The sequence below is a fragment of the Rhamphochromis sp. 'chilingali' genome (assembly GCF_963969265.1).
Source record: "Rhamphochromis sp. 'chilingali' genome assembly, chromosome: 10".
Taxonomy (NCBI): Eukaryota; Metazoa; Chordata; class Actinopteri; order Cichliformes; family Cichlidae; genus Rhamphochromis; species Rhamphochromis sp. 'chilingali'.
The window spans coordinates 7,866,514-7,887,871 of NC_137937.1; the positions used below are offsets into that span (position 1 = coordinate 7,866,514).

Here is a 21,358-nt window from a genome sequence, read left to right on the forward strand (position 1 = left end):
TCTGTCTTTATTGAATAAGTTTCATCAATCAGTCAATTAAAGCAGATTTTTATGCATTTCAAAATCTTAATTGTTTTTTATATGTACCTATTTTCAGTGATATCAGCTATAATAGCAGGAAATTAACTAGGCATATCATTCTTTTTTTCTGTTTTTGCCATCTTTTTCAAGTAACCTACATTTGACAGCAGCATAATGAAAATGGAAAGTTCTGTTTTCGGTGTGCCACCCCAATATGTTTGGTGCCCCCCATATGGCCACGCCTACAAAACAAATCTGGAGCCCCCCCGATGTAAGAGGCATGATTTAGGAAAATCAGTACAGGTATTGCAAGAAAATACAAGCAACTTTTTAACCCTCTCAGGCTCAAATTAAACTTTTTGTTGCTAATGCACAACCAAGTCCTGCAGTGGTACTTCTGAGTAATCAGGTTGTTAGTTTTTAACTGTTGCAAATCGGCAACGCCTGCCTTGAGAGGGTTAAAAGCGGTTGACTCGCAGTCCTGTAGATATACAGAGCCTCAAATATACCACTAAAACGAAGTATATTTCCTCTAGATTTTTATTTTATTTTACTTCATTTTTTGAAGTTCACAAAATCGCTTCAGAGAGTTTTGATTTTTTTAAAAAGTGATTTAGTTTAGTTTTCTTTTTTTGTTTGTTTTTGTTTTAGTTAATTATAGTAACCTTGGTCTGCAGTGCTGAACAACAGCTTTATTCTTCTTGGGTTGGGGGGTTTGATGATGGTAATCTACCCACCTTTTTTCAAGTGCAGGTAATTTGCAGTCATTTCTGCAGACATTGATTTCTGTAACTGATTGTTATCCTTTTTTGCTTTTGCCATGCACAAACAATTTGGCTGCCGTCTCTTGCAAGTGAGTACCCCTTTGTCTGTCTGCATGAGACTCGGAGTGCTCTCTGTCCAGCTGCTGGATTCTCATTATATTTTGCGTTTCTTCTTTCCTCCCCTTTTGTTTTCTTCATCACCCCATCTACGCTATCTGACTCATTACCTGCCTCCTCCCTACTCTCTCTCTCCCCAATCCGTGAACAGTGGCTGCAATGATCTTCAATGGTTTAGCTCCAATGCCAGATAACAGCTCTAGTGTCTCTGGGGTGAGTGCTTGCTTTCATTAAATGTTTAATTTTCTACTTTTTGTTGTTGCTATATTTCAAGATAAATGTCCACAGAGTTGGCGACATTGCAGCTGCAGACATGCTTTGTTTACAGCTAACCCAGGTGTCAGCTCTGTCTCTAAAAAGAAGTCGCTTTCCCTCCTCTGTGTCTGTGTCTCTCCATCAACCCCACTGACCTTTCACTATTACTAACTTTACATCTGCGCCGACAATTTTTCGCTCTCTACGTGTCTTTGTCGAAACACTACGCTCTTCTTCATCCTCTCTTACTGCTGCCAACACCATCCCAGTTGAATGTGACAGCTCTGGACTGGAGCCAGCTGAGCAAGAAGGAGTGTGTGAAGTATGGAGGCTCTCTGGTGGGAAAGTCCTGCAAGTACGTCCCCGATCTGGCCCTCATGTCCTTCATCCTCTTCTTTGGCACCTACTCCATGACCGTCTCCCTCAAGAAGTTCAAGTTCAGCCGCTACTTCCCAACCAAGGTGGGTAAACTATCTGTCAGGTGGAGGTAAGAAGAAACTAGACTGAATACATGTATGTAAACAGTGAAGCTGCAAGTAGAGGTAGTGAAGTTAGATGTATTTAAATACCTGGGATCAGGTATGGACAGGATTAAATATGAGCATATCAGAGGGACAGCTCAGGTTTAGCGGTTTGAAAAAAGTCAGAGAAGCAAGCCTGAGATGGTTTGGGCATGTGCAGCAGAGTGATAGTGGATATTTTGAACAAAGGATATTTGATATGGAGCTACCAGGCTGGAGGAAAAGAGGAAGATCCCAGAGAAGATTCATGGATGTAGTGAAGGAGGACAGGAAGCGGATTGGTGTGACAGAAGAGAACACTATGGTGAGATGGAGGCAGATGATCTGCTGTGGCTGAAAGAAGAAGAAGAAGATAGTATAAACAAAAAAATGGCTGCCAGGTTTTTGAAAGTGTTAGATGTTTTTGGGCAGAAAACCTAGCTATTAGATCATTGTTCTTCCTTTTTACCTGCACAGCAACTCTTCTAGCAGGAAGTGGAGAGCCAACCAGACAAAGAAGTAATTCTTCTTATTTTGCTATATTCCTTTTTCAGACACCAGGATTACATTTGACTAAAGTGAAACTTGGCAGGCTACTTTTTCTTTTCAGTATTTATAAGCAGCTTCCTGCCTATTAGACCTCGGAAGCATCTCATCTTTAAGTTCTGCAAATGTTTATCTTTGTAATACAGACTGTTCTCTTTTTCTGTGTTTGGCACCAGCTGAGGAAACTCATCAGTGACTTCTCCATCTTCATGTCCATCATGACCTTTGTTGGGCTGGACATGTTAATGGGACTCAAAACTCCCAAGCTTATTGTCCCAACAGAATTTAAGGTAATTTCCAAACTGTTTATATATAGAAGAAAACAAGTAAAAAACAATTTCCAAAATGAGCAGCTCTATGACATGTTGCTGTATTGGGGACTGGTAGGGAATTTTGAATGGAAACATGAACATTTTGGATAACAAACGTGCTAAGAGTTAGAGAAGACGATCCATGCTGCCGTTATATCTGTTAGCGTTGCAGGGATGCACTTTGACTTTCTACAGATTGCATTAACTCTCCACAACAAAAGAACTTCATCACACTGGCTTAAAATTATGTTCCAATAATGATCTTGTGGAACTGAATCCTCGCTTTTAATAAAAATAAAGCTGCCTTTCATTTAACAGCCAACTCGACCGGGTCGTGGCTGGCTTGTGATGCCTTTTGGGAAGAATCCATGGTGGGTGTATCTGGCCAGCTTTGTGCCCGCCCTGCTTGTCACCATCCTCATCTTCATGGATCAGCAGATCAGCGCTGTCATTGTTAACCGCAAGGAGAACAAACTTAAGGTAGGTGTGCAACCAGTCAAATCAACATCAAAAGCCAAAGTAACAGTCACAAAACAGCGCTATAAATTCAGACAGAAGCCTATCGACTCACAGCCTGCCCCTTATGAGGTTGCTTTTAATAGAAATGATCTTTGTTTGCCCTGCAGAAAGGCTGTGGCTATCACTTGGATCTGTTCTGGGTTGGAGTCCTGATGGCCACATGCTCCTTCTTGGGTCTGCCCTGGTACGTGGCTGCCACTGTCATCTCTATTGCTCACATCGACTCTCTGAAGATGGAGAGTGAATCGAGTGCTCCAGGAGAGCAGCCGCAGTTCCTCGGGGTCAGGTAGCGTAAAAACAAAGAGCTCAGAAATAAAAAGGAAAGTGCAGTTTGTCAAATAGGCCGCCACTACCGACATCGCAGAGCTACAGAACCACTGTCCTAAATCCTTTGTAGCTGACGTAGATGAGTGCATTGTGAAACTGACTTGACGCTCTCTTGTGTCCCGTCAATGTCAAACATACAGAGAACAAAGAGTGACAGGCATACTGGTGTTCGTTCTCACTGGAGTCTCCATCTTCCTTGCTCCTGTACTTAAGGTATGAGGTGCATAATGGATTTTTTTATTTTTGTTTTTGTAATTGTTATATGAGGCTTTTTTTCTTTGCTGTTTCCTCAAGATTTGTTTTTATTATCTGCAAAACTCAAGATGCTCACTACAATGAATCAATAAATTATGTTAAACAAATTTCAGGTACCCACATTTTGAAGCCTCCATATTAGTTTTTCAGTTGCCCTGTTTGGGTGGTTATTAGCTTGGTTAGAGCTGTGTCTACAAACTCTACACATCTACACTCATTTTTGCTAAGAGTCAGAATTTCACTCTCATTGTGATGCTGTGAACTCTCTTAATTATGGCCAACATGTACCTTCACTTGCAGTTCATCCCCATGCCTGTGCTGTACGGTGTCTTCCTTTACATGGGTGTAGCATCTCTCAGTGGAATCCAGGTACCATGCGTATGCCAGCTGGTGTTATTTATGATTTGAGTAATTTGTGGCTGGGCAGCTTACTTATTGAGTTACAGACAGCAGATGTGAAGTGGCTTATTTAAAGCTTTTAAGCAAAAAATGTAACAATAACAACCAACAGGTATGCTGATACCATTATGTCCATATAGACCGCAAAGATAAAAAAAATCGAAAAGAAAAAGGTTTTCAATTCGACACAATGTGTGAAACAACAATAAATAAACTGCACAAGTCTGCTCTAAATAATTTAAGCACTCATGATCGTTGTAAGTTTATTTGTATTTAACATAAATTCCTGCCCCTCAACCCTCTTGTTGTCATTGCCTTCCACAGTTCTGGGACAGGATAAAGTTGTACATGATGCCTTCCAAGCACCAACCTGACTTCACCTACCTGCGTCATGTTCCTCTCAGAAGGGTACACCTGTTCACTCTGATCCAGATTATATGTCTGGCTGTGCTCTGGGTCCTCAAGTCCACCTTCTTGGCAATCATATTTCCCGTTATGGTAAGTGTGATGAAATACTCCCTTTTGCACCACAAATTATAGATCCTGTGTTGTGAGATGGATGGAGCTGAGAGACAAGTGTTTTGAAATGGAAGAAACACAGATGCTGATGCTAAAACTACAGGGTGGGCCATTTATTTGGATACACCGTAATAAAATGGGAATGGTTGGTGATATTAAAGTCCTGTTTGTGGCACATTAGTATATGTGAGGGGGCAAACTCCTCAAGATGGCTGGTGACCATGGTGGCCATTTAGAAGTCGGCCATCTTGGATACAACTTTTGTTTTTTCAATAGGAAGAGGGTCATGTGACACATCAAACTTATTGGTAATGCATCCAGTATCCGTAGTTTCAGGTGCTGCACATCTCGTATCTTCACACCATAGACAATTGCCTTCAGATGACCCCAAAGATAAAAGTCTAATGGGGTCAGATCGGGAGACCTTGGGGGCCATTCAACTGGCCCACGACGACCAATCCACTTTCCAGGAAACTGTTCATCTAGGAATGCTCGGGCCTGGCATCCATAATGTGGTGGTGCACCATCTTGCTGGAAAAACTCAGGGAACGTGCCAGCTTCAGTGCATAAAGAGAGAAACACATCATCATGTAGCAATTTCAAACACCCAGTGGCCTTGAGGTTTCCATTGATGAAGAATGGACCCACTATCGTTGTACCCCATATACCATACCAAACCATCACTTTTGTTGTTCCAACAGTCTTGGAGGGATCCATCCAATGTGGGTTGGTGTCAGACCAATAGCGGTGGTTTTGTTTGTTAACTTCATTCACATAAAAGTTTGCCTCATCACTGAACAAATTCTTCTGCGTGAACTGAGGGTCCTGTTCCGATTTTTGTTTTGCCCATTCTGCAAATTCTGTGCGCCGATCTGGGTCATCCTCGTTGAGATGCTGCAGTAGCTGGAGTTTGTGAGTAGCTAATATCTGCCGAAGGGATGTTCGACTAATGCAACTCTCCAGTGACATGCGGCGAGTGCTATGCTGTGGGCTCTTGCTACGCTGTGGGCTCTTGCTGAATGAAGCTAGGACAGCCACTGATGTTTCTTCATTAGTGACAGTTTTCTTACGTCCACATTTTGGCAAATCCAACACTGAACCAGTTTCATGAAACTTAGCAAGCAGTTTGCTAACTGTAGCATGGGAGATGGGTGGTCTCGTAGGGTGTCTTGCATTGAAATCTGCTGCAATGACCCGGTTACGGCGTTCACCAGATATCAACACAATTTCACGTGTTAACCTCTTCGACATGTCAATGGCTGTGAACAAAGAGAAACTTGTAAATAACTCATGAAAGAATCAAGTTACATTGAAACCAAGAACACCATTGTTTTTCTTGTGACATTACCAATAAGTTTGATGTGTCACATGGCCTTCTTCCTATTGAAAAAAACAAAAGTTGTATCCAAGATGGCCGACTTCTAAATGGCCACCATGGTCACCAGCCATCTTGAGGAGTTTGCCCCCTCACATATACTAATGTGCCACAAACAGGACTTTAATATCACCAACCATTCCCATTTTATTACGGTGTATCCAAATAAATGGCCCACCCTGTACATGAATCTTTTCCACATATAGAAGCTGTAAATGTGCAGAATATGTAAAAGCGATAGTTTTAATGGTGTTTTTAAAGTATGTAAATACTGCTCTGATTTTACTGTGTCAACCAGTGATTCCCATTAACATCACCTATACATGGCATCCAGAAAATCATATTCACAGCATAACTCATATATGAGATGAATGTTACCAGGAGCTGAAACAAGATCTCTGTGTTGGTCTGTCTCTGTGTCAAACACCAGATCCTGGGTCTGATGGTGGTCAGAAAGATGCTGGACATGGTCTTCTCCCAGCACGACTTGGCGTGGCTGGATGACCTCCTGCCTGAAAAAGAGAAGAAGAAGAAGGATGATGACAAGAAGAAGGGGAAGGGGAAAGAGAAGGAGAAAGAGAAGAAGAAGCCCAAACCTGATGACAATGAGGAAGAGGTGAGAAACTCAAGCTTTTTCTGCCCCCTACAGGACTGACAAACCATGACATAAGTGTGTGAAGCGCACCGTCTGTACTGTGTGTGTATGTGTTTGCTTGCAGGACAAGTATCACGGCTACGCGAACCACTCACCCAGCTCTGAGTCAGACTTGGATCGAAGGTACTGTGTTCTCAAACTGCACATCCCCTACAAAGACCTCGTCTATCCTGATGTCACACAGACTCAGTGGGGAGCATACTGCCAGGCTGCAGCCACACGCAGGGCTCTTTAACACACACAGATATATATATGTCAAAGTGCACAGTTAAAGGGTCAGTTCACAAAATATACATAAGGATCAGTGATACTCGGTCAGTGATGCAGCATAAGACATAAAATAGTCCAAACTAGGAAAATGCAGCATAAGTTCACACACTGTTTAAATCCTGCATATAAGAACAATTTTGAAGATATTAATATAGCTGACAAATAACCTTTGATGTGTTACTATAAATTAAGATATGCAGTTGTTCAAAAATAATTAAAAGTAGCTCCAACTTTACCAGTTGGTAAGCTCCTTTGATTTAAAGCTATATTAATCTCACCCCCCTCTTTTTTGCAGAGAATATTTCTTGGGTGGAATGTACCTGCAAAAAAATGTATTAGTTACACTGATTTCTGTATAGCTCATTACCACTAGAGGGAATTGCATGTTTGTGCAGTTTGGGTGAACTGGAACATAGACAAAATAAGAAATTTTAACTGAATGGCTCATCAAACTAAACATGAAACTGGCAAATACTTGGATAGACTCGGTCGCATGAAAATTGATCACATAGCCTTTTTATATTGATATACTGACTTATTGCACACCCTTTAAATGGCCTGTATTTTAACAAGAAATTCAATTCATTACTTCTGTATTTTCCTCTGTATGTTTTGTAAACATACACATGTGCAGTCCCATGGTTGTCATGTGTCATGTTTGAGTTCGGTCTCCTCTCCATGCACTTTAAGGCAATGCAGATGGTTGTTGTGCTGAACAGTGTAATGTTTTAAATATCTGACAGCCTGTGTCTGAGCTGCCCTCTGCACACAACTCAGCATGTTGTTACTCTTCACTGCTCACCTTAAAGCAGCATAGTTTTGCTATGTATCTCAAAGGCTTCAGTGTTCGTTGTGTAGTTTAACATAGTGTGCGAGCAGTCAAACTAGATGAAGAAGTTATTGTGTGGTCTTTTTAGTCCTGTGTGTATCTAGCACACAGAGAGGATATATTTTAGGCCTCTGTATACACAACTGTATAATCCTCCATGTGCAGCATACATCATTTGGTTGTTTCTTTTTCTTCCATGTGCTGAATCTCTTTAGTACATCAGTCACACCTGCATGTGATATGTAGTCAGACCCCAGCTCTCCAACCTGCCTCCGTCCCTCACAGCAGTTTCATTGCATACATTTTGCACTGAAAGTGCCATTTACATTATTTAACCATAAATACTGTAACTTTGGGCTGTTTGCCCTTTGTGGCTGATTCAAATGTTCCCATCATGTCTGCATTGCTTTATTAGAGGCATGGTTTGGAATTGACACTGTGAACTTTTTTTGTTTACATGCAGCCATCTGTGGAAGTACATAAATTCTCTGTGACGTTATTTTATTGAAGGATTTATACAAACACAAAATGCACTGATCGCCGGACCTTTGAAGCTATTGTATGAGTTTTTATACAAGTCTTTACAACATGTGCTGACATAATGCAAAAGGCAGGCAGGCATAATAGTGCACAATCAAAAACTCAAAAACACTTGATATCAGAGTCAAAACAAATTTATCATTGCAAATTAACATTTAAAAAAGTAGGATGTTTTATTATTATGTTATTCCAATGTACTCAGTAAATTCAAGCTATGTTTGCTCACGTTTAATTTAAACCACAGGCTGCATATAAAAGATGGGTATGGCTACTACAGCATCACCCAGTGGTTAATGAAGTCCTCTTATGAAAGCCAGATGAGCATATTCACCATCCATTTCCGATAGATGTCTATTCAACTAGACTTGATTTAGAAACCAGGGCTCCCCCTGCTGGCCATTAGAAGGAATACGAGTTTAGTGCACTTTACTTTTCAGACCATAATGTAGGTACAGTCTATGTCATTCACAGTGTGGGAACCATCAGCTAGTCTGCTGACTCCCTGTGGGAGCAACAGCCAATATTTTGGGACTGATTTCACTCGTTAGCTAAGCGCTAACCCAAACTGCTGTAGTCATCAAGGCACCCAAGCGCTTTGGGTGCCTTGAAAAGCGTTATATAAATCCAATCCATTATTATTATTATTATTATCATCGTGTCTCACAGCCAAGCTCCGCCGCATTCCCCTCCCCTCCTTGTAGAACCACTGTGTCTTTGGCTATGGGTGTGTATGGTAACTGGACCTTGCCCTTCTCAGCATCACCCTCCATTTGAAGATCTCCTGTCCGTCGTCTCCTTCCGTGACCATGGGCCGAGGAATGCCGTGCCCGGTGCCCCAGGTCAAGATCGAGATGGAGTCAGATTACGATTCAGACATCGACCACCACCGGCCCCGTGACATGAGCAGTGAGACCACATTATAAAGCTGAGACACGATATCTCATTGACTGAAGAACATAAAACAAAGTGTGGGCAGACTACTGAAAGCAGCCAGTGCTGACCCGCAGACAGCACAGGATGGCACAGACACCTGACAGCTGAACCCAGTGAGATGGGACTGATGCAATAACTGCACTTAAGACTGCACTTGGATAAGATTTTTTTTTTAAATATTATTTTAAACAGGTCCATTTGGCATACATTGCTCTGAATGGTACATTGAAAACTATATACTTGTGTATGTGTATAATGTAAAGGACTGTAACAAGCAGAAATATTTATCTGTATAGTGTTTTTTGTGAAATTGTATCTTATTATAGCTATATTGTACTATCATTGTAATTACACTAAATCCACACTATACAAGGCCCAAACTTAATGTACTATGCTCTCATAAGCCTGCATGTACAGAATTGGATTTCAATGCAAGATACATGAAAATAAGCAATACCTTAGCAACCAGAGCCATGCCTTTGTTGCACTTGTGTTTTGGTGTGTTTGAATATGCAAGTGAACCTGACCCTCCCCACCTCCCAATTTCCCCCCCAGTTCAACACTATAATAGCACAAGCAGGAGTAAAAAGAAACAACCAAAAGGCCACGATGTTGTGATGTTTGTTGAAAAGAATCCATTTATTTTGTAAGATGTAGCGAGCAGGTTCATATTAGTGTTCTTAAAAAAATTCTGTGTGAGAAATTAATTACTTCAACTACATAGCAAAGACATTTACACACAAAGAATATTAATGAACTAACAGAATTTGTGTAATTAAACTTCTATTATTTCAAACTGTGTGTTTTTTCCTCAGAGATATACAGCAGGGATGTATCGCAGCCAAATCTGTGGCTTAGCAAATGTTGATTATTCCAACAGTGCCTTCATTCTTTCTGATCCAAGACCAATGAGGCACATTTTGCTAAACATTAAACCTCATTTTAGCAATGTGGACTTCTGCAGCCTGCAGATACATACATTTATAAACAAGAGAGATGAGAGATAGCCTTTATTTGTCAGTTGCAGGTCTTTTGCCCACAACCGAGATGACATCTCCTTAGAAATGCATCGATCTAATATATGGTAGATGACCCCCTACAAATTCTGACTTTGTTGAATAAAAGGACGCCTACTGACGACTGAAATCCAAACGACAATTGTGCAACAACAAAAAAGTTTGTAGAAGAAAAACTTCCAGGGCAAAGAGAGAATTTTAAAGCCTTATTTTAGGAGAAATTCAAAAGTTTTAAACAGTTTTATCAGATCTGATTGGTGATTCTGAAAATGCAATATCCTATGACGACTGGAAATCTTCACCCAAAACACTGAGTGGCAATATTATCTCAAGAAAATATTATAAAACGGGACACTACACTAAATGTCTGAGCCAAATATTAATATTATTACTATTCACAGCAGATGGCTGCTCCTCCCCAAGAATCCTCCTTCCTGTTCAAACTGAGTTTTTCCTCCCAACTGTCGCAATTGGGTTATTCACAGGGAAGGGGGTCATCTGATTGTTTGGCTTTTCTCTATTATACGAAGCACCTTGAGGCAACTATATTTGTGATTTGGCTGTATATAAATAAATCTGAATTGACTATTACTAATATTCATAAAATAATCATCCTAATTTCAAATGAGTCATATTACTTCATAAGAATTCGTTCACTTTAACGTCTTCCTATAATCAGCCCGTGCAGTCTTTAGTCAAAAGGAACTGGATGCATCACGTCAGCGCGCATGAGATGTTCTGTGGTGGATCAGAGTGTTTTGTGAAGCCATCAGCAAAGCCCTCCGCTTCCACCAATGTGGGTGTCCTGTTGCACATGGGGCACTGTTTATTTCGTTCCTGTGAGGCTCTCATCCAGATGATGAGGTTCCAGCGCTGACCAGAAGAGATGGGTAAAGCACCATGCATATGTTGACCCCGATGGAGGAGGCCCTCAGTCACCCTGTGTTCAACCTCTGAGCACTCCGTCTCACTTACAGGAACCTACAGAGAAGGCAAAAACTATTAATTATACTTTTGTATCAAATAACTTTCTTATTATTTTGTATCTATATGTTTTAGTTGTACACAACAAAAATGAAAAACATATCATATCATAAACAACATCATAAATCATAGCAGGGCATCACCTGTCTCATATCACCAAAATAAAGGTTGCCCTCAGTGAACTCCTTGCCCAGTGAAACATTCAGGGTGACTTCTGCATTGTCATAGTGGTAGCTCAAGTCCAGATCTTCATTCATGTCATATTTGACCACAAAGGCCTTGTGACTATCCAGACAGCACCCCCCACAGTCTGGATAAAGCAGGGAGGTGAGTGGCAGCAAGTACTGTTCACGGAGAGGTGTGATGAAGTGCTCGTCAAAGCCCAGCTCATTAAGGAGAATCTGAAGATACAAGGAAGAGCAACAAGACAACTTATACAGCTTTATTTCTACAAAGGTAGAGACACTCTCTGAAATGTTAATAAAAGCACAAATACAGGAATTTCCAAATCATTTAAACCGTCCATTTAAATTGTTATACCTACAAAAGGCAGCATATCCAAGTAATGCTTACAAAAAGAAATTCCTGTGATTTTTTTAGCTAATTTGGTGAAGTATTAGAAAATAAATAATTGCATTTATTTTTTTGGTTGGGCAAGTAGTTAAACATACAGCCCCAACCTCCCATCAACCCCACTCGTTTGCAGCAGAAGGCTCCTCCTCCTTGAGCCTGGGTCGTTTCTTATGGTTAACAGGGAGTTTTTCCTTCCCACTGTATGGGTTAAATCCCCATATAAAATCTATCTACAAAGAAAAAAATAAAGCGCAACTTGAGACTGAGACAGCATTGTGGGAAATCTTGGATGCTGAATCCTCCAAGCTAAAAAGGAGAAACAGCAAACAGCTTATCACCACATAATCCAAAAGCCAGCATCAGTGATGGTATGAAGGTACATTTGGCATGGATCACTTGGACATCAGTGAAATTAGACAAAATCTATAATAATTCAAGCTTGTGGCCCCAAATCTTGTTTTTAGAGTCATTAAAGATGTAAACATCTGGCCACAACTGCACAGTTAAGGAGATGGTATAGAGTGTTTTCAGTGGTTTCAGAAGGCTTTAATTTATTACCCCATACTGGTTCATTGTGTTGGGTCTTCCTTTAGGGGCTGCAGACTGCTCAAAGTGCTTTAACTCCTCCATAAGATCCTCACAGAAGCTCTTGTCAAATAAAGGAAAGCGATACACTCTTGGAGCTGCAACAGAGAGGAGAGAATGAGTTAAAGATGCTCTGTGTGGCATAAAGCTGTGGAGTTAACGACAATAAAATGTCTTGATTGTCTTGAGCTGTGGTAAAACTTCGGGCACTGTGATTCTAGCCCTTTCTTCTCCGCCACTTGTTATAAATCAGTAGTTCTATTAATAGACATCATTGCTTAGCATTCAAACTGAGCCATCACGTCTGTTATGGCCCTAGCAGGGCCTGCCGTGACTTTGACCCAGTATGAGTGTGTCCTGCCATCTCTTCCGCCTTAGGTGCTGCCTTTTTTTGGTACAACTGAATCTACTCAGCAATTAAACCAGATAAGTCCAAAGAAAGGAGAACTCTGATGCCAGAGAGCCTTTTATTTTGGCTTGCAGGTTGTGAGGTGTGTTTGCTGTGGCTCTGTGTTACTTTCTGGTGTTAAAGCCTTTTTTTAAACTTACTATCTGGTGACCAAGTCCTGGGTCTTACCATTTTCTCCTTTCTTTCAAAGGTGACAACAACTTCCCCATCTCTCTAATTGGATTTGTAATAACAATATTAATAAAAGCCTTAATTTAACAATTTCGCCTCCATGTCTCCCTTTTCTCAATTCAGACATTTTTTGTTAGTCTCCCACATCACCTGGACTTTTTAGGGAAATGTAACAACTTCACATTTGAATCTCTGTCTCTGAGGAGTTAAAAAGAACTTCCCAGCTTACCCACTTGTTCCTCCAACAAGCCTAAGAGGCCTTCTTCGGTGGCACTGTCGCTTTGACAGTACTCAACAATCTGTTTGAACTCTGAAGTAAGGTAAGACTCCTGAGGGGAAGTGAAGTGCAAATGTGTTTTATCAAGGTGTTAATGTTTCATTATTCACAATGCTGATGATGGTTAATGCAGTGACTACCTGGAGATGGTAGACATGAGGATGCAGAGGCCGGTAAATATCTTTGATAGCAGCAGCTCTTTGAGCAGATGTCACACCTAGATGCTTTCGTCTGTCCACTTCCTGGGAAATCTAAACATAAACAGGGCGGACACTTTCAGTTTATTAGTAATGCAAAGATTTCTCATTTGTTACCTCAGCTTCTTTTCATAAAATATTAATTCTCTAGTTATTCTCTGTTTGTTATACCTTCCTAATGAGTTAGGCTTGAATGCTTCATGGCATTAACAGGTCACTTATGAATCCCAATGATATTGATACCATCCTAAAAAGAGATTCTCCTTTCTCTTTTAAGCTGATCCAGGGCCAGCAAATTGAAGTGCACATAGATGCCACTAGTGGAGCATCAGCTGTTCTCAAAGAGCTGAAAAACATCTGTACTACAGACATCAGAGGCAGCAGAGTTTAAATGTTAAGCTGGCTAATCGCTCACATCCAGAACTGCCATGATTTCAGCAGCAGCAGCAGCTTAGTTTTCAGTGTTTTTTTTTTAATATATCTGAACACAAATACCAGTATGTACAGTGTGCCCCAGCAAAATAGCAAAAAAAGGTATAAATTAAATCCAGATTTCCTCTGTTATTTTCACCGGTAGCTGGTAGCCAGGTGATTATCAGCAGTTACCACGCCTACCTAGCCGCATCAGAGCCATTTTCCGTCAAAGACCTCCATTTTAGACCCACCTATAGACACGTGACTGGACAGACATCACATGCAGTAAATTTGGGCCCACGTGGGTTTTGGCCTTGGAACGTCTGATTGATTGAAGTAACGTGAACGTGGCATCGTTACTGTGATTCTATTGGCTCAAACAATTAAAAAGAGGTGTCGATCGTGCAAATTGACCAAAAGAAACCAAAGTTACAGCCTCTCAGAGTTTAAAGGGCCAGAGACCAATTAAACACTCCATGCGCACGGCAGAAAAGGACCATTACTAGGGCTGGGCCAAATTATACTGTTCACGGTAGTACCGGTACAATGTTAGGCAACGATAGGAAAATGAAATATCGCGATAGAATATGGGTAAAATGCGCATGCGCAGTGCCTTTGTTTTCATACGCACACAGCCGAAAAAGCACAGCAGCAACAGAGAATGAGAAGGGGCAAATCGGATTGTTGAGTGAAACGGCTGAACCAGAATTGGTTTGTAAAAATGGTGCAACTTCAGTGATGCGTTTGGTTTGGTGTTTGTCCGTCAGATACACAACAAAGCACATTTTTTGTGCATGCCGTCATTGGTTGTGTCCAAATTCATGGTCTGCATCCTCCTGAGACCGATTACGTCACAGCGACGCGCCGAAGGCTGTCCAAATTCGTAGACTCCTCTGAGTGCAGCCGACAAATGCGTCCTCCCTTTCCCCGAATTTGAAGGATGGGTCGGGTGTGTCCTTCGTGGCCTACCATATCCCAGAATTCAAACTCCAGTTTCCAACAATGGCGGCCGCTACTAAGTTTTAAAATTACTCATACTAATCTTTCTGGGTCACAAAATAAACTTTTAATATATTTTCAGGGGAGAAAGTAGCTGTGTAAACATCAAATATCTGCTCGGTTTATCAAGATATCGCATATTTGCAAAAGTGCTTCAACGTTTTCGGAGACGTCTGCTACCCACCAGCTCGATAGCTAGCCGAGAGCTCGAGGGTCACTGAAGCCGCCGAGAATGGCCCAACTCCCGGCACATCATTTTCAGATCACCGCAGACTTTCGCTACTCAGGTTAAACGTAATATATAAGTCACTCAGACAACCTAAAAATGTTATTGTTTGGCTTTTTTCAGTGTTTTATTTGTTCACGAGTAAATTGGTTTGGCTGAGATTAAAGTTATTAGATTAGATTAGATCAAATAAAACTTTATTAATCCCCCACGTGGGTTCCTCCTTGATTTTCATACAGCTGACTAAACGTCAAACAGAAAACTGATTAAACAGAAGTGTGAGATGGTCGAGAATTTACGCCAGTGTCCTGTTATATTTTAGATGGCACAGAGAAGATGGCCGAGTTTATTACACTCCACCGAGACAGTGGTGACACTGATCAGAAGGCTAGACCGTCCAATTCCACAGCTGTTTACTTCCAGCCTACCCGACCTTCTGAGGACCCGGCCCACATAGACCACGAAGGCCGGGTCCTCAGGAGGATGCAGCCCATGAATTTGGACACGACCGTTATTACCGTATTTGTTGGACTAAGGTGCTCTAAATCTGGGAGTAATCTGGGTCCTAAACTCCGTCCGATTCAGGTCCCAAAGTCAAACGAACACTGCAGCATCACTGAGAGTTAAAAACTGTCTAAATTCTTTCATCTTTAATAAAACGATCAGCATTGCTGCTTTACCAGGTGTAACTATGAAGTTTAACTTCCAGACATCCATGAAAACAGAATTTATTACATTTAACGGAGTTAGCAGGAAGTTAGCCCGCTAGTTTCGCTAGTTACCCAAGCACGATATAGCATGTTCTGACTGAGAGATTTCTGAAAAAATTCAAACGTACAGCTCTGCTATCACTTCCAACATAAATGAAGACAGGAAACTAAACAGCAGTGATGTTTATAAGGTTACTGAAGTTGGGTTAGCTGGTATATAATGATGTGCTACGGCAGCAGTCCCCAACCTTTTTTGCGCCACGGACCGGTTTATGCCCGACAATATTTTCACGGACCGGCCTTTAAGGTGTCGCGGATAAATACAGCAAAATAAAACTAGTACCGGTACCGAAAAAAAGAAGATTTATTCATAACACACGTGAAAATACCCAGGAAAACAGAGTTAACGGAAAAAAAACGATAACAAAATAACGCTGAAAACCAATAAAAACCCTGAAAAACATGCATTTCACACCTGAGTCTCAACTCTCGCGGCCCGGTACCGGTCCGAGGCCCGGGGGTTGGGGACCACTGCGCTACGGGATCACTAGCAACACAGCTATGTTAGAATAACATAAACAGTGAAGCTGGAGGATGAATGCTAACACTTTTCCACTCGATAAAAGTTAACGTGAAGGTTCCTGATGGTTAGAGATAAATGCAATCGCATGGCAGGATGCTGTAAACAGACCAAACTTCAGTCAGGAGAACAACTGAAATAATCCATCCACAATAGAAGGTTAGTCATTAATATACTGCAACAACATGGGAATAGAGCAGCTGTGATAGAATACAGGGCGATAGTGGCTCAAGAGTTGGGAGTTCGCCTTGTAATCGGAAGGTTGCCGGTTCAAGCCCCAGCTTGGACAGTCTCAGTTGTTGTGTCCTTGGGCACTTCACCCCGTTGCCTACTGGTGGTGGTCAGAGGGCCCGGTGGTGCCAGTGTCCGGCAGCCTCGCCTCTGTCAGTGCGCCCCAGGGTGGCTGTGGCTGCAATGTAGCTTGCCATCACCACTGTGTGAATGGGTGGATGACTGGTTGTGTAAAGTGCTTTGGGGGTCCTTAGGACTAGAAAAGCGCTATTCAAATGGCCATTTACCATTTACAACATTAATGAATCAATGGTACAGAAGTGGAGGAAGCAAGAAGAATGAGTTGAATAAAGTTTGATTCATCTGACTGCTTTGTTTCGCTTAATGTGCCTTTTAATCCCATGCACCTTATGGTCTGAAAAATACATATTTGATTTTTTTATTTGGCACACTGCAGTTTAATGTTGCAAAGCACCTCTTTTTACCTTCAGTGGATATTATACATGGTTATGCTCAGGATATGTCAGCCCATTTCTACTGGAAATGCCTTTTGGTTAAACTTTCAGCAAGGAATTTGCATTTGCACTGTTAAATTTGTATATAGCTTTAATGCACATAAAAAAAACAGCTGCTTGTTTAAGTGAAAATAAATGGATGGGGGTTTTTTTGCGCTAGTAAAGTTGTGGAGTTGTATTTTGTCTCGCAAAAATTATATCGTCAGTTATATCGTTATCGCAAATTTTCAAATATATATCGTGATAAATATTTTTGGCCATATCGCCCTGCCTGACCCATTACCATGTAAATGTGTGGTTAATTCTTCAAAAATGTATTTAAAAAAAAAAGCATTTTTAGGCATGTTAATAAAATTAATCAATTTATGCTCTTAAATACCTAAAAAGTTCAACTGGCATGGTTTTTTGTACAACGTCTGGATATTCATGTATTGACAGCGCTGTAATTTTTCACTGTTTCACTTTAAAAACATAAATCTTTGCACAGATGATGTTTAAATGTTGGTTACTGAATTTCTGTAATGAAACTGAGGCATATTTTAAAAGGGTTATATGCTTAAAAAAAAAAAAAAAAAAAAAAAAGGGCGAGGATAAAATCTACTTACTTTTTCTGTGTTCCAGTCTCAGTAACTTTGACACAGTAATATCTGCTTCAATATTTACACCTCGGATGAAATTTCACAAGTGTTAGCTTTATTTTGATACCAAGATTGTAAGCACAGAGTTTGTAATTGCAGAGAAATAATCAATTACATTTGGGTATTGCATTTTTGAGCAGGAAGCTCAGAAACCCCTTTGGGACTTAAGAAGTTATGGTGATACTTAAGGAGGTAACACCTCAAATCTGATGAAACACCTGGCGACGCATAGTGTTTTTTTTTTTTTTAAAAAGCCGAGAAATGCACCGTATTTGATAGCTTGCTGCAAGACCTCCATTAGTGAGTTAGCACGGATTGCGCCGTGCGTGGAGCTGGACGGTTCTTATCATTTTGCAGAAAAAAAAGAGACTGCTAAAAATAAAAACATAAGAGGTTTTTGGACAAAGCTTGTGTTCTCCATTCTTTAAGCACTGGTTCGAGCACCGTTTCAAAAGTACAGATTTGGCACCGGTATCGGATAAAACCTAAACTATACCCATCCCTACTAAACACAGGCATCTTTTACAAGTCATTCAGAATCTACTACTCTTGATGCCATAATGCTTTTTGGTTCTTAATTTATAACTGCTGCCTTAAATGTTTTATTATTAGTGGTCCAGTGCGGTTATTTTTCATTTGATATTTTTATGTTGTTTTATTGTTGGGTTTGGTTTTGCCAGCTTTAATGTAAATAAATAAGCGGTCTGCAGCAAAACTGGGTTTGGGTCATCACTTTGTCTTCCAAGACAACGACCAAAAACACATTACAGTCCAGTCAGCATTACTGACTGGTCTGTAGTCCGAATCCCATTGGAAATCTGTGGGGTGAATTAAAGACCAAGGTCCATCACAGAAGACCATCAAAACCAGAGGAGCTTGAGAGATCTGGCACAGTATGTTAAACCAGTCATCACTAATCTGGGAGTTAAAATAGAGGCAAATCTTAAACTTGAAAGCCAGGTCAGAGCTGTTGTAAGATCTAGCTTTTTTCATTTGAGGGAATTAGCCAAAATAAAGCCTATCTTATCGAAACAGCATTTTCAGACAGTAATCCATGCCTTTGTTACTTCTAGGCTGGATTATTGTAACGCACTTTATTTTGGGGTTAGTGATGCGTCCATTAGGCGCCTGCAGGTTGTGCAAAATGCTGCAGCACGTCTTTTAACTGGAACAAAAAAGTTTGAGCACATTACCCCTATTTTAATTTCACTCCACTGGCTACCTGTACATTTTAGGATTGTTTTTAAAATTCTCTTATTTGCTTTTAAATCTCTTAATGGCCTGGCCCCCCCCTACCTCTCGGAGCTACTACAACCATATACACCTGCCCGTTCCCTTAGGTCCGCCAATCAGCAACTCCTTAAGGTACCGAAAACTAAGTATAAACTTAAAGGTGATCGTGCTTTTGCTGTAGCTGCTCCAAAGTTGTGGAATGATCTGCCCTTGCATGTTAGGCAGGCCTCTTCTCTCTCCGAATTTAAAAGTCTTCTTAAAACATATTTATTCGCTGAAGCCTTTGGCATTGATTAGAGGGGTTGACTCAATTTGTTTTAACATGTTTCAATTTATTGTATCTATTTATTTTATCGTATCTCATTTTAATTTTCTTTACGTATGCTATTAACATGTACAGCACTTTGTGAAACTCTGGTTTTATGTTAAAGTGCTTTAGAAATAAAGTTGGTATGGTATGGTATGGTATCCTCCAAAGTAGGAGGGATTGCTCACTGTGTGAGACTACTACAAAGAGCTGCACCCTCTTATCCAGCAAAAAAAGACAAACAACTGACTGTTAGCATCCCCGGCACGCTAATTATTTTGAACTTGAAAGTTTTTTGTGAAATCATTTTGTTTCTGTGTACAAAGCACAATAATGTAAGGGTTTCAAATACAACTGGGATGCTTGAAACAGCTGTGTCAAAAATCCCTTGGCCTGTTTAACAGCACTTGTAAAATACAGTATACTTCTTACCTTGTTGAGCACTCCCTCAAACTGTTCATCCGTGACGCAGCCCAACTTCTTCAGCAGCTGCGCGGTAACAATTAGCAAACAATACACACCTGTCAGCTCACAAAGTTGCCATGTCACCATTTCTCATCATATTTGTATTTCATATCAAAATGTAGCAAACTGGTATCCACTCACTGCATGGTAGTCCAGCCTGAACTGCTGCTCGGACACAAAACGAACATGGAGCTTGTATTCCTCCAGGAAAATGTTATCAGTCGTGAAACAGTCACAGGTATAAAACCGAGGCTTTTCTTTGCCTTCGTTCGTCATTGTTGCCTGTTCAAAGATAACTGCTTAAGACACAGGGAAAAACATTACCACAGACACTACTGTCAAACGCACGCCCTGTGACGTTGCGCTCAGTGACAAATATGTCACCTCCGGTTCGACGTCCTCCAAATTAAAAGCACCATACATACATACATCCAATTCCATCCGTCAATAGCCCCTCCGTCCAAAAGGCGTCAAAAACATGAGACAGTTATATCAAATATGAACAGCCCTTATATACACTGAGCCTAAGTCCATGTTTTAATTTTTATTTTCGTGTGTGTGTGTGTGTGTGTGTGTGTGTGTGTGTGTGTGTGTGCGTATACACAGTATGTCTATGTGTTTGTGTGTTGGGTGGGTGGGTGATGTTATAATCTGTAGAAAAATATAAGTATTAAAAAAACAAAAAAAACATGCACCTGGGAGTCAGATGGAGACAGTCATGGACTCGAGATGTATCAAAAAAGGGACTTATTGATTTTGTCTGTTTTCCACTGTATGTGCAGTAATGTGTCAGTTCGCACTAGTTGAAGTTATGACGCCTGTGGTTAGACTGTAATCATGAGTTTTAACAGAACTAAAGTGGTTTCAGTATAAAACTACACTTTTTAGTATGATTTTGAAGGTTCCTGGAGGAACATTGGATGCACTTGTGTCTGGATCATTGCTTAGTGAAACTTGTGGTTGACACTGAGTTCGAATGGATCATGTTCCACATGTTCCCTGAACCAGATGGTGGACAACGGTGGGATGCTGCTGACTTCAACTGAAGGAGTGGGGGCGCCAGTCACAGAGGGCTCTTACTACTCAGCCTCCATCGGAAGTTATACATCAGTTTGGTTTTTGTCCTGTATTGAATGCTTGACCACCTCTTTATCCTCTCAAGGATATTTAAGTGTGCACCAGAGTGCACAACAAGTCTGTTTTGTGGACTTGGGTCCACCTTCTGTGGGAGATGCTTTATGAATATGGGGTTTCTGCCCACTTACTGTGAGCCATTTGGTGCATGTGCAACTGCAGTAAGAGCCAGCAGTAAGTCAAACTATTTCATGGTGGGTGTTGGACTTCGCCAGGGCTGTCCTTTGTTATGATACTCTTCATAATTTTTATGGACAGAATTTTTTGGTGCAGCCAAGTGGTGAAAGGCTTCCATTTTGGTGGCCTCATGATCTCATCTCTGCTTTTTGTCGATGATGTGGTTGTGTTGCTTTTTTGAAGTCGTGGCCTCCAGCTTACAGTGGAGTGGTTCACAGCCGACTCTGAAGTGGCGGGAATGAGAATTAGCATCCTCAAGCCTAAGGGCATTTATTCTCAGCTGGAAAAGGGGGGATTGCCCACTCTGGGCCAGACACGAGTTTTTAACCAAGTGGAGGAATTTAAGTATCTTTCATCTTGCATCCACACCCACACTCACATA

General features: G+C 40.9%; 2 protein-coding genes across 4 annotated transcripts in view; one reads left to right on the forward strand and one right to left on the reverse strand.

Annotated features, from left to right (window-relative positions):
* slc4a5a (solute carrier family 4 member 5a) overlaps positions 1-9,125 on the forward strand; it is a gene marked incomplete at its 3' end in the record, with an annotated part of 41,048 nt that extends 31,923 nt beyond the window's left edge. For 2 of the 3 annotated variants that reach the window (XM_080893764.1, XM_080893765.1), the window contains exons 16-26: positions 1,054-1,115; positions 1,427-1,618; positions 2,380-2,493; positions 2,833-2,994; positions 3,141-3,319; positions 3,501-3,573; positions 3,916-3,984; positions 4,339-4,512; positions 6,339-6,524; positions 6,628-6,686; positions 8,960-9,125. In XM_080893764.1, coding sequence (XP_080749890.1) covers positions 1,054-1,115; positions 1,427-1,618; positions 2,380-2,493; positions 2,833-2,994; positions 3,141-3,319; positions 3,501-3,573; positions 3,916-3,984; positions 4,339-4,512; positions 6,339-6,524; positions 6,628-6,686; positions 8,960-9,125 — 1,436 coding nt within the window. The remainder of the gene's footprint in view (positions 1-1,053; positions 1,116-1,426; positions 1,619-2,379; positions 2,494-2,832; positions 2,995-3,140; positions 3,320-3,500; positions 3,574-3,915; positions 3,985-4,338; positions 4,513-6,338; positions 6,525-6,627; positions 6,687-8,959) is intronic. The other variant, XM_080893766.1, reaches the window with a different exon arrangement.
* A 1,735-nt stretch (positions 9,126-10,860) lies between these two features.
* On the reverse strand, positions 10,861-20,020 carry ogfod2 (2-oxoglutarate and iron-dependent oxygenase domain containing 2). Its single transcript, XM_080893767.1, has 7 exons — positions 19,807-20,020; positions 19,633-19,689; positions 13,291-13,401; positions 13,103-13,202; positions 12,267-12,391; positions 11,279-11,536; positions 10,861-11,132 (listed from the first exon to the last, which is right to left on the reverse strand). The coding sequence occupies exons 1-7, from the start codon at positions 19,939-19,941 to the stop codon at positions 10,866-10,868; spliced, it is 1,053 nt and encodes a 350-aa protein (XP_080749893.1). The 5' UTR covers positions 19,942-20,020; the 3' UTR covers positions 10,861-10,865.
* Between the last annotated feature and the right edge of the window lie 1,338 nt (positions 20,021-21,358).

Excerpts from the sequence above, each read along its gene's own strand:
- ogfod2 (XM_080893767.1), bottom strand. The coding sequence starts at position 19,941 with ATGACGAACGAAGGCAAAGAAAAGCCTCGGTTTTATACCTGTGACTGT. Across the intron at positions 13,203-13,290 it reads CTCATGTCTACCATCTCCAG|GAGTCTTACCTTACTTCAGA; the intron begins GTAGTCACTGCA and ends ACTTCCCCTCAG. Across the intron at positions 12,392-13,102 it reads CTTGTTGGAGGAACAAGTGG|CTCCAAGAGTGTATCGCTTT; the intron begins GTAAGCTGGGAA and ends TCTCTGTTGCAG.